At 49.5% G+C, this 12,386-nt stretch overlaps 1 protein-coding gene across 1 annotated transcript; it reads left to right on the top strand.

Moving 5' to 3' along the window:
* The first annotated feature begins 3,340 nt into the window (after positions 1-3,340).
* On the top strand, positions 3,341-10,634 carry NODAL (nodal growth differentiation factor). The gene is made up of 3 exons (XM_039872026.1): positions 3,341-3,569; positions 8,066-8,763; positions 9,991-10,634. The coding sequence occupies exons 1-3, from the start codon at positions 3,377-3,379 to the stop codon at positions 10,141-10,143; spliced, it is 1,044 nt and encodes a 347-aa protein (XP_039727960.1). The 5' UTR covers positions 3,341-3,376; the 3' UTR covers positions 10,144-10,634.
* Positions 10,635-12,386: the final 1,752 nt, after the last annotated feature.

The following is a 12,386-nucleotide window of genomic DNA, read 5'->3' as shown; positions in this document are numbered from 1 at the left end:
CATCTCTGAAATGCCTTATATACCTCTCAGAGCTTCAGTTAGGGGTGAATAGGATTGCACAGGCTAAGGTATTTGTAAAGCTAGCCAGAGTCACACTGGCATATAGGAAATGCTCATTAAATATGTGCAGAACTGAAATGACTTTCTGCATTGACTCCCTGAGAATCTAGCTCTTGGAGTTAACCTGCCATAGATTCACTAGGTAAGCAGATTTATTCAATGAATGAATACACAAATGGCCAAATGCTATATGTACTACATGCTTTACACACTTACTATTTACAGCATGCCTATCAAATAGATGCTATTTTTTATCTCCATTTCACAGTGGAGGAAGCAGAAGCTTCAAGATGGTGAGAGACTGGTCTAATATGCCCAGGTAGTGATAGAGAAGGCTCCAGATTCTGCCCCTGGCAGCCTGATCTCAGAGCCCCAGCACATAACCGTGCCATACAACATTGCTCATGTCAAGAGAGGATCTGAACAGCCTGACGGAAAGCATTCGAGAACTTTGAGGGACTTTGTCCCCCATCCTCCAGGCAGCTGGGATGACCCTCAAAGGTTATCTCTCAGGTCAGCGAATCTATCGGTCAGTCTGTCTGGGGTAGGGGAAATGAGAAGATGTCATTCCCTTCCTGTGAAGAGGGCACTTCTGGTCCTTCTTGAAGAAAACAGATCCTGTTTGAACAAATGCCCTTAAAAAAACGCAAAGTTAGTTTCTGTCCTGAGGAGGTGACAGAGGCTTGGGTTCTTCCAGGGTGCCGGAGCTGGAGAAAGTTGTGATGGATGGGCTTTGACAGAGTCGCTCTTGCTGATCAGAGTAATTCCAGGCCACCACACGGCTCTGGGCCAATACACATCAGAAATGAGTTCTGTCTGCAGCTCCTGGATCCTGGGAAAGGCAAAACAGTTATGTGAGAGCTTTGTAAAGTCTTAGTACAAGGCACATGTTCACCCTCTCATCTATGGAGAAGCTAAAGGGCTAAAAGCATGGGTTTTGTAAACAAGTTGTCCTGTCCTTCACATACTGGCTGTTTCCACTTGCAAATATGTGGTCTTGAGCAAGTCTCCTATTTCCCTCCGAGCCTCTGTTTTCTCATCTCTAAACTGGGGATGATGATAAAATCAATACAGTGATCAGCAGAGCATCTATTGAATTAGGTGCTCAAGAAATATCAACCATTGTTAGGAACATTCATTTTAAGTGAAACATTTACTGAGCATCTATGAAATGCCACACAGCACAAGGGAGACAGGATGAATAAAGCTTTATCCTTAATTTCAAGAAGCTTCTGGACCAGTATGGGAAGTAGATATATCATTTTTTTTGTTCCTTCCCCAATCTTGGTGGATAAGACTGCTCTGTGCTTCTAGGACACATGGAGATTAGAGAGATCTGGATTTGGGGGAGGTTAACTCCTGTACTTCAATCTAGCTATACGTACCTCCCCTGTATTGTCATTTGTGGTTCCCATATCCTTGCCAAGGGCTCCCAGAGCTCTCACCACAATCTAGCATTGTCTTTTTTATTTATATATTTATAATCTGAGTGAGGGCGCCTTCTGTCTTCAGGGAGGAGTCCGAAGCAGAAGGCTGGGACCCCAGGCTGGGAAAGTTAAATGACAACTACAATAATATCCAAATGCATAAGCTTTACAAATATACCAGTTTTCAAACTTGCAAATAATTTTAGTATTTGTTTCATTTAATCTGCATGGAAGGAGGTATCTCCAGTCATGTTTTACAATGAGGAAACTGACCACAGAGAGGTGATTTCCAAACCACAACTAGAACCCCAGCCCATCCAGGTTCTCAAAGTTATCAGATAAGAATCACTGGGGTGTTTGTTAAATGTAGATTACCAAGCTCTCTCTCAAAATTCTAATTCTGAAGGTCTAGATTGGGACTCAAGAATCAATAGTTTAACAAATGCCCCTGGTCATACTTATCTTCAGGCAAGTCTGGACAGAGTCCCATTCATTGATTTTTGTCACTTAGCTAAGATTCTTTGGGTACCAACTATGAGCCATAATGTAGGGAGAGCATGCTGAACAAGACAGTTTTCACCCTTAAGGAACTAACATTAGGCTGGCTAAACAAATTGTCCAGATCCCACAACCAACACAGGTCTGCAACACAGGTCTCTCCTAGGTGTGGTCTCTTCCTGCTGGTGAGACTGGCTTCCACCCAGACACAGGGTTGGAGCCTGCTGGGCCTCTTTCCACGTGATCAAGGCTGAGCTTTTGGTTCTTGGAGGCTTGAGGTATCCTGTGAAAGAAGCTAAGGTGTGTGGGGCACATAATTTTCAGTACATGCTAGCCAGCTGCTAATGTGCTTGTTAGCTAGGAAAGAACATGGATGGCTGGGAAGGAGCCCTCCTACGTGGAGGAAAATAGTTTGGGCCTGGGCTTTATATTTCATTAAAGGTAATTCCTGACCTGACTTTGCACTAATAGGATGGTGAGGAAAGCAGGGCCCAGAGACCTGGAAGTAAGAGGTCCTGAGCTGAAACTCAGGTCTCTTGGGGGAAATGCCAGGGCAGGCAGGGACTACAGGACGTGGACATCACCAGCAACGCCTTTTTCCTGAAATCACTGGGGCGATGTGTGCCTGTGAAGAGAAGAGCCTGATGCTATCACAGGCGCTCTACGCGTGGGGGCCAGGATCATCTGTCAGCTATGCTCCTAGTTCCAGCTTCAGCTGAAAACGTTTTCCGAAGAAATCCATCCTTCATCCTGGTGGCTCCCGCGCTCTGTCTTCCCCGGGAGAGCACTTCAATATTTGAAGCAGAATCTCGTGGGTCGCTGTCTGGAACTCAGGTTCTTTGTTTCAGAAACTCGGAAGTACCCAGTAGTTTCCCAGAGGCTGGCCCTCCTGTAGCCTGGGCAGAAACATCACAGACCAGTGTGAGGCAGTGTTCTGCCTGGGAGCCCCAGGGGTCCACTGCCATTCCCTGCCTGCTCCTTGTTGAGCCAGATATCCATTTGGAGCCTAAAGAGCCAGGAAAGGGCAGGCATCCTAGGTGAAGCAGCATAAGGGAGACTAAATTCTGACCTGGGAGTTTATGGGCGACAAGCCTGCTCTATCTCTGAAACAAGGCCTGTAGTGCCTAGAGCGCCAGGGTGCCCAGACCCGGCAAACTAGATGGTTCCTGGACCTTAAGGCTCCTCTGGAAGCTTTGTAGGTCTCTTCCCTACTAGGTTCAGGTCTCACCTGCCCCCAGCAGGGAGTCTCTCTGGGGGCAACCCCCCTCCCAGGGTGGGGGGCGTGTATATGATCTTAAAACTTCCCCCTGGAAGGCAGGGCGGGGCGGGGCGGCTACAAAGGCCCAGGATATAAGGGTGGAGGCGCCGTTTCCAGGCCTGGCCAGCCCACCATGCACGCCCACCGGCTGCCGATCCTCCTCCTGCACGCCTGGTGGGCCCTGCTACAGGCGGGAGCCGCAACGGTGGCCCCTGTGCCCATACGTACGCGGGGGCAGGCCTCCTCGCCGTCCCCTCTCGCGTTTATGCTGAGCCTCTACCGCGACCCGCCCCGAGCAGACATCATCCGCAGCCTACAGGCACAAGGTAGGCTGCCCTGCCTCGCCCCGCCCCGCCCCACGGAGCACCCAGGGGCGCCTCGGGTCGGGTCCCACCTCCGGAATCCGGGAGGGCGCTAAAGCTAGCCGAGGACGGCGGCTCTGCTGGGGACGCCGCGGTTAAGGAGGTACCCGCGCGCTCGGAGTGAGCGTCGAGGTCTGAGTCTAGGGGTGTCTCGACGTCTGCATTGGCTCAGGCGCAAGGTTGGTGGGTGGCGTGCATTGTGCAGCTTGGGGTGTGTCGCGGACAGAGACTTCTGGGTTCCGGGTCTTGGTTTAAAGTGGGTAGAGCGCGGTAGCGTAAGTGGGATTGCGCCACTTCTTACCTGTGCAGTTTTCTTAAATTACATAATCTCTGGCGCCTCAATTTGTGCATCCGTAGAATAGGGAAAATGATATCTTCGTTATAAATCTGTGGGAAGGGTTAAGTAGCCAGGCACAAAAAAACGCTTGGCATAAAACCAGGCACAGCGCTGCTTCACCTTGGATGCCTGCCTTTTGGCCCTTTAGTCTCCAAACGGATAATATCTCGCTCAAAATGGTCGTTAGTATTGCTACAATTATTTTGTCTCGTCGAATTTTTTTCTTTTCGTGAGTGAGGGTGAATGGGTCCCCGGGTCTGGCTTTGGGAGTGTCCCAGGCTCATAGAGGGCTTCAAAACGGGATACGTAACATCAGAGATTAGGGTTCAGATATCTGAGTTAGAGATGGGGCACCCCAAGTTCGAGAATTGAGGTAGGCTTGGGTCCTCAAGGCCAGGCTGGGGAGGTGTCAGTGTCCCGAGTGACACGGGTTCAGGGCCTGGATTTGGAACGGGCGAGGTGGGGGTCAGTGACCGTGGTGACCTGGGAGTTTCGCCCTTGAGGACTGGGCAACGCGTTCTGGGCACCTGGCGCTGCGGGCATTAAGTGTTGAGCAGAGGGAGCCCTTTCCGCAGGGTCCCCTTACCGCGCGCAATCCACATCCTGGCGCCTAGAGTGTGCGGGGATCCTCGCCTCCCCGCGCCTCCCGCCGCCCGCCGGGGCTAGACGGCCCTCCGCGGGGCTGGGGCGCAATCCACATCCGATAATCAGATCTGACTGGCCACCCGCCGGCCCCTGTGGTCGGGGGTGGGGGCTCCTAGGTCCTTGGCCTGCCCAGTCCGGGGTCAGAGGGCTGGTGACCCTCTCTCTGGAAGGGTCATACAAGGACCAGCCAGACTAGAGACACCCGGGGAGCGGGGCAATTTGAAACTACTGGAGTGCTCGTCTCCTCCGCCAGAAAGCTGCGGGGGGTGGGGGGGGCGGCTGGGCAAAGCAGGATGCACTTTTCCAGTTCCAGTTCCTCTTCCCGTAGAGTTCCAGAAGGTTCGCGGTGATTCGGCAGCCTAGAAGTCAGGAAAACTGGGTTTAGGTCCCTCGAGCTCTGCTTCCCAATTCCCCATGTGTCTCTGGCACTGCAGTTCTTTTCTCTCGTTTCCTCTTTTGTCAAATAGGGAACTGGCTTTCTTTCTGCCTCATTTGTTCGTGTATGGTAAAATATACATAACAAAATTGACCATGTAACCCATTTTTAGGAGCCCAGTGGCATTAAGTTACATTCACCGAGTTGTGACTTGGCTTCGTTTTTTTAAAAAAGCAGCTAGAAGAGCCTGCCTGGAGGGAGACTGAGAAAGGTTGTCCTAAACCTGCTCTTTTTCTCCTGGGTTTATTTGTAAGCCACCCAGGATGGCGTGAAATGGGTGTTGGAGTCTAACCAAATTGGCTTTGTATCTGCGTCTGTCGCTGTTTAACTGCCTTCACCGTGGACCTTCAGTTTCCTCATCTGCAAAATGGTGATAAAGGTGGGGAGGCTTTGAGGAGACAGTGCTTATAGAACACTTGGCATGAGGGCAGCAGTTAATGGTAATCACCCTTGTAATTTATGCTCATGTAGAGTGGGCACTTGATGTCATGCCTACTCTTTCCTCCAGAGCCCCAAACCCCAACTAGGTTTCAGTACCCTGTTTGAAGTGAAGAAAACCCAAGGGCACAAGCCTAACCATTTCCTTTAGAATTCAAGGTAGGTGGAGATATCCCTGGGGCCTGCATGGTCAAGTCTGTGCAGCCAAGTGCGTGGATGGGTGTCTGTGAATCCCTTTATCATACCCACCCCAAAATCATATTTATTGCATAAGTAGGAGATCGTGTTTTTTTCTGGCGAGAGCATTTTTAGCTTTTATCAGGCATCAATGATCCCCAAAAGATTAGACATCTCTATTCTATGATGAACCATGAACCGGAGCCAGATCTAAGAGAACCAACCAATTAGCACTGTGTCCCAGAGAGCCCTTGGCTGGGAGTCGGGTTGTGGAGTCCCAGACTCTTTCAGCAGGAAGGAGTAATCTCCCTGTCCTCCCTCCATATACTCTGTCCATCCTAGTAACAGATGACTTTGTTACCCTGCCCAAGACCCTCTCTGCCTGGGCACCTTCATTTCTAACTGGACCTGAGCAATAAGGAGGTGGTTGATGACCACCAGCAATTACTGCACTTTGGTAGTTGTGCTGGGTAAGGCACTTCACATGCATTATCTCAGTAAATCACAATGCCCTGTGATTGGATACTGTCACCACCTCCCTTTGACAAAGAGGGAAAAGGAGGACCAAAGAAGGTCTCAGATAGTAACCTGCTCAATGTTAAACAGCAAGTGGCAGAATTTGAACTATCACAGGAGACAAGAGGACCTCTGTGCATAACTAGTGAACTGGAATGCCTTCCTGTAAAAGGCCATTTGTGGATACTTGAGATAATATGTTAACTCCTGGTGCATGTGGCCAGGAGTTGCTACATGTCCCACCTAATCCTCAGGTGGCCAGGTGGTGCTGAAATGGGCAATGTCAGCCTCCTCTCCACACCTCTGGGGAGAGTTGCTAGTCAAGGGCCGGTTATTGCCCCCTGCAGGTGCTAATGAGGAGGGAAGTGGAAATTAAGTGAAAAGGAGAAGCTAGAGATGGGCTGGGAGAAGCTGCCAGAGACTGAGGCTGGAAACTGCCTCTTCTAATGCAGGCTAGATTTCCCAGAGAAATTCACTTATTGTCTGACCAAACATGCTCTGTGAGACAGACAAACTGTTATGTGGTCTGTTCAGAATGGACCTAAATCGGAGTTCATCTCTACCTCTGGGATCTAGGCACGAAAGTGTGGCTGTTTTTATTTCTGAGTAACCCCTGACTTTCATTTAGCAATAAACCTTCATAGCTCCTGATTTCCCTGGAGCCCTCTGATAATGCAGAATTACGTAGGGCTTTATTACTCTTCTCATTGCAAAGAATAAGAAACTAGGCTGGAAAAAAAGTTCAAGATCACTTTTAGGTGACCTGAAGGTCCACAAATCCATGCCTTTTTCAAACATCAGACTGAATTAGTCCAGGACTAAGATAAATGGAATGTGCTTTCCATTCCTTTTCATCCACTTTGGGCTTAGTTGTCTTGGGTGGGTGGAACAGAACTGGGTGTGGTTGTGTATGTGTGTGTGTGCGCTTGCTTGCTTGCTTGCTTGCCTGCTTGCTTGCCTGCCTGCCCTTGCCTGCTTGCCACTAGCAGCGCCTGCTGCTTGCCTGCTTGCAACGCGCTTGCTTGCTTGCCTTGCTTGCCTGCTTGCTTGCTTGCTTGCTTGCTTACGCTGCTGCTTGCCTGCTTGCTTGCTTGCTTGCTTGCTGTGTCTGCAATGTGTGTGTGAATGACCTGGGGCAGGAGGGGGCGAGTACCCTACAGACAGAGAGGAGTAACCACTGGGTGGAGAAGTGCTAGGCCAGTGCAAAGTCAAACTTAGAATGCCTTTAGAAGCCTATTTGTAAGGTTGCCAAACCACCTGAAGTTTTTGCCTAGATCTTGAGGAACTGACCAAGGAGAGGGTGACCAGTCTTTAGCTTCTATTGCCTGTGCCTCCCTGAGAGCTCTGAGCCTTTCCATGATACCTGGACCAGCTTCATTGTGCCTGTGAAACAGGTCACCTGTTCCGAGAGAAAACGGAGCCTGGGAAGGTGACTTGCTCCAGAGTCAGAGGGTGAGTGGAAGCCCGGGGTTTAGGTTAGAAAGCTTAGAGTTTGCCCTTACGCTGTGTGTGTTTATGTGCATGCATGTGTGTGTGTGTAGAGGGGAAGGCAGTCGAACTTTTCCAGTTTTACCACTTGTTCTCTGGCTGCAGAGTTTCTTGAGGAGGAGTGGCAAAACAGTGATTTGGAGTTTAGGCTTTTCAGTTTCGCAAATCCAGGTTTGTTCTTGGCTCTGCCACCTTCTAAGAATGGCACCTTGGGCAGGTAATTTAACCTCTCTGAGCCTCAGTTTTCCTCATCTCTAACATAGACTCAATAACATTCCCAACTCATAGGGTTGGGGGCAGGATTAAGAGAGATGATTCGTACAAGATGAAAGCTCAGACATGAGCTATGGTTGTTGTTACACCAACTGAGGCCGTAGGAGGCCCATGCTAACCCTGCTTCCTTCCTTTTTTTTCCCCACCCAGATGTGGAGGTGGATGGGCAGAACTGGACCTTTGCTTTCGACTTCTCCTTCCTGAGCCAAGAAGAGGATCTGGAGTGGGCTGAGCTCCGGCTGCAGCTGTCCAGCCCTGTGGACCTTTCCCCTGACGTCCCACTCTCCATTGAAATTTTCCACCAGCCAAAGCTGGAGACGGAGCAGGACCCAGCCAACTGCCTGGAACGTCTTCAGATGGAACTGTTCACTATCACTCTGTCCCAGGTTACCTTTTCCTCGGGGAGCATGGTCCTGGAGGTGACCAGGCCACTCTCCAAGTGGCTGAAACACCCTGGAGAGCTAGAGGAGCAAATGTCTAGTTTGGCTAGAGAGTGTTGGCAGCGGCCTCCCACAGCACCTGTCATCAATGTGCTCCTCCTGCTCTACTCTAACCTCTCTCCTGAGCAGAGGCTGCTGGGCGGCCCCACCTTGCTGTGGGAAGCTGAAAGCTCCTGGCGGGCGCAGGAGGGACAGCTCTCCCGGGAGAGGGGCAGGAGGCACCCTCGACATCACTTGCCAGATAGAAGCCAGCTGTGTCGGAAGGTCAAGTTCCAGGTGGACTTCAATGTGATTGGATGGGGTGCCTGGATCATCTACCCCAAGCAGTACAATGCCTATCGCTGTGAGGGAGAGTGCCCTAACCCTGTGGGGGAAGAGTTCCATCCAACCAACCACGCATATATCCAGGTTTGATGCAAAGGCTTGCGGGGAGGGCAGGCAGTATTCTATGGGGGAGAAGTGGCCATATTGCCAGATCAAGGGCACAGGACTCCAGCTTTGCTATTAAATTACTGCGTCCATTCATACATAATTATTCAAACACCTACAGTGTGCCAGGTCATGTGCTACGTCCTAAGGATATAGAGATGACTGATGATAGCATCCTCAGAAAACAGAAAACAGGCATTTTTATGTGATATTATCACTACTAGAAGTCTGTGATTCACTGATGAAAAGGGGCCATATGTATGGGTCCAGGGTTGATATAATACTGTTGCAGCCACTGTACTTTTGCTGCCTAAAACAGGAATTGGACATCATTCTGCAGGAGTTAGATAAGGCCTGAGGCTACTACACGGTGCCACAAATCAGCCTAAGGTGGTGGAGGGAGAGGAATGGAAGGAGAATGAGATGGACAAAGTAGAGAATAGAGGCTAATACAATGGTCATGATGTTATAGGTAGCCCTGCCCTGCTCTCAAAGGTCATATGGGACCAACATGTTTTTATAGACTCCTAGAAGCCTACAATGAGAATCCTTTGGACCTGTAGTACATCCTCCATGCCAAGCCTCAAGCGAGGTTCAGAGGCTCTGGGGAGCATGAACTCTGAGCTCATGCAAGGGAGCACCCTAGGGGACCCTAGAGGACATGCCTGGGCAAAGGCCCTCCTGAGCCTTTCCCACTTCACTCTACCAACCCACCTGCAGCATGATCAGAGGGAACCAGTTGCCAAATCTGATGCTCTGATCTGAAAAGATGTCGCTGCACCACAGAGAAAGGGCCCAGTTCTAGAATGCCAAGGGCTTGTTACCTTTTCTCCCATTGACTCTGTTTGCCCTTCACTGTGCAACGAAGCAAGTCCCACAAGAATTTCCATATGACTCTCATCTGCCTCATATTTCTGGAATATTTTTTTAAACTGGTATTCACTCTAGATTGGAACAATAGAACATATAAGTTAGCTACTGCTCTACCTAGATACAGCTTTTAAAATCTTCTGTTCAAAAGAAGTTAAAAAGAAGTGTAGATGTTAGAGATGATGTGTTGGCCGATTCCTTTATGAAAACAACTTCTATTTTTGCACCTAGAAACTGATTTTAACTCTCTGTAATTTTTTTCGCCTTTTACCCAGAAATGACACTATTTTGACCCGACCATTGGAATGTAAATTGACCACCTCTCCTCCCTTTCAGAGTCTGCTGAAACGGTACCAACCCCACCGAGTCCCTTCCACCTGCTGTGCCCCAGTGAAGACCAAGCCATTGAGCATGCTGTACGTGGACAATGGCAAAGTCCTTCTAGACCATCATAAAGACATGATTGTGGAAGAGTGTGGGTGCCTTTGAGGAGATCCTGGAGGGGTGCTGGATTTGCCTGTACCCTGGAAGGTTGAGAACCTCCTGGAAGACGTGATAACCATCTAATCCAATGAGGAGAAACAAAGAGGAGGAAAGCAGCTCTGTCCACAGACCAGAGGAGGAAGGGCTGCCCACCTTGTAAATGAAGGCTCTGTGGAGTTGGGCTAAACACAGAGGCTGCTGTCAGGAGAGGGAGAAGGAAGCCTGTGAAGCGGCCTCGCTGGGTTTTCTCTCCTGAACAGAGAGTGGCGAGTAAAAAGCATGAGTGCAAGAGTTTTTTACCTGACTTTTTTTAACCTGGAAATTGTATGTAAAAGTTGGGACATATGTGCATTTATTTTTAAAGTGGAATAAGGTTGTCTACAACTTTTACGTATTCTCGGAAGTGGTCTTTGACATCTCTCCCCAAAGATTAAGCATCACTGTTAAATTAAAAAATCAGTTGGCTCACCTTGTCTCAGGCTAGGTTAGACGGACCCCATATCTTTCTTGCTGGCTAGGGGCAAGCTGTTGGCCTTGTCCAGGGCTCCCTGGAGTGGCTCTCTGCTAATGAGTTGTACAAACAATAAAGCCACTGTGTAGTCCTTCTAGGCCAGCTGGTGCCTTTGAAGGGAGAGGCAGGAACTCGTCCAAGAGAATTGGCCATGTCGGACTACAGAAGCTGGAGCCCACAGACACTCCCCACCCCCACCCCTCCACGAGTCAGTCTGCTTTGGCAGACACAGTCTGAGTCTATTAAAGTTGGTGACAGTTCACCTCTCTCTCAGTGAGTGCTGTTTTTAAGGCCTCTGAGCTTCCTACCCAGTAGAAGTGAAGGCCCTGCCTTAGGTGACAGGAGACTTGGGTTCTGGTCACAGTTCAGCCACTGAGAAGTGGTGTGACCTCAGGAGAGTAATTCATTGCTCAGCCTCATCCTATCACGTGAAAGTAGGTGGATCCGAATACATTTCTGGTAAGTGTCCATTGGCAGGCTCAGAAGAGCCTTGACCTTCAAGCCATGAACTGTTCTCTAGGCTTTATCCCCATTTTCCTGTAAAGACTGCTAGGCCCAGGCCCTGCCATCTCCCCTTTATCTAACCTTTATCAGCAATTTTGTTGCTCAGGGTCCTAAGACTGACAATTTTAGGTTCTTCATAGCAGCATGGCAAAAGGAACCCATGCTTTCCTGTAGGAAGCTCTCCCACCTAACACTCAAGTCTTTGCCTTCTGGATGAAAAGACCCCAAAGGCAACGATTCTGCATTTCTGATCAGCTGACCTCCTTGCGGGTTACCAAAACGGGCTATATTTTTTTGTTTGGCAGGGGAAAGGGGCCATTTTGTTAGGAATGTGAGTCCACAGTAAATCTACCCCTGCTTTCCCGAGAGGCCCCTCTGACTTGTGCTCCAGCCTTAGGAAAATAAGTCCAAGCATGTGAGGACCCTTGCTGAGTTTAGACATGACTCAGCTGCAGCCTTGGTTGAGTCAAGATAATAATTGTGAAGAGGCTGGCTAGGATCTAGCCAGGTCTGGACCTGAGAAACCTCAATGCTGATTCCATAACAAAGCTGATCCAGTTGCTCATTTCCTGGAGTGTAAACAGACCTGCCCTAACAATTCAGAATCACAATAGAATTCTGCATCTGACTCTACTTAGAAAATAGTGGAGCTGGGGAGGCCTTATGAAGTCAGCTTTTGTCCCACCCAGAGAGGCCTAGTGGCCTGACCACACAGAAGTGGCAGGGGCACCATCCTTAGTAGCATCTAGAGGTCTCTGCTCCATTTTGGATCAAGGCCATAGCCTTTTGAACTAGACATTTGAATCCCAGTTGCACTATCAAACAGAGAAAATCCCAGTCCAGGGCTCCAGAGCATCTTCTTTATTAAGTAGATGCCTAACAGTTCTGCTATGGCAGGGGCCAGAAGAGTGAAAGGTCAAGCTATTTGTGGCTAGAGCTTGTGGGAGTGTGTTCAGTTAGCTCTACTAACTCAGAATGAACCTCACTGACAAGACAGACATTGCCTCCTATCAAGCAGAAGTCACAGGCACAAGTGAAACTCTGTTTTGCTGACCCCCGCTGAAAGCTCAGTGTAGGGGCATTCTGCTGCCTGGACAGAGGTATTTGGGGCTGTAGCCACATAGTTCCATGCTCTGGACTGTGCTGTTGAAGGCTTTGTAAGTCAGAGGAAATACTGTCTCTGAGAACCGAGTCCTGCCCGAATCTGGGGGCCAGCAGGAGGGCTTTCGTAGAA

This window comes from Pteropus medius, unplaced genomic scaffold, assembly GCF_902729225.1.
Source record: "Pteropus medius unplaced genomic scaffold, Ma_sr-lr_union100, whole genome shotgun sequence".
NCBI classification, from domain to species: domain Eukaryota; kingdom Metazoa; phylum Chordata; class Mammalia; order Chiroptera; family Pteropodidae; genus Pteropus; species Pteropus medius.
Note: the sequence above shows the minus strand (reverse complement) of the source record. Positions and strands in the feature narration are given on the sequence as shown.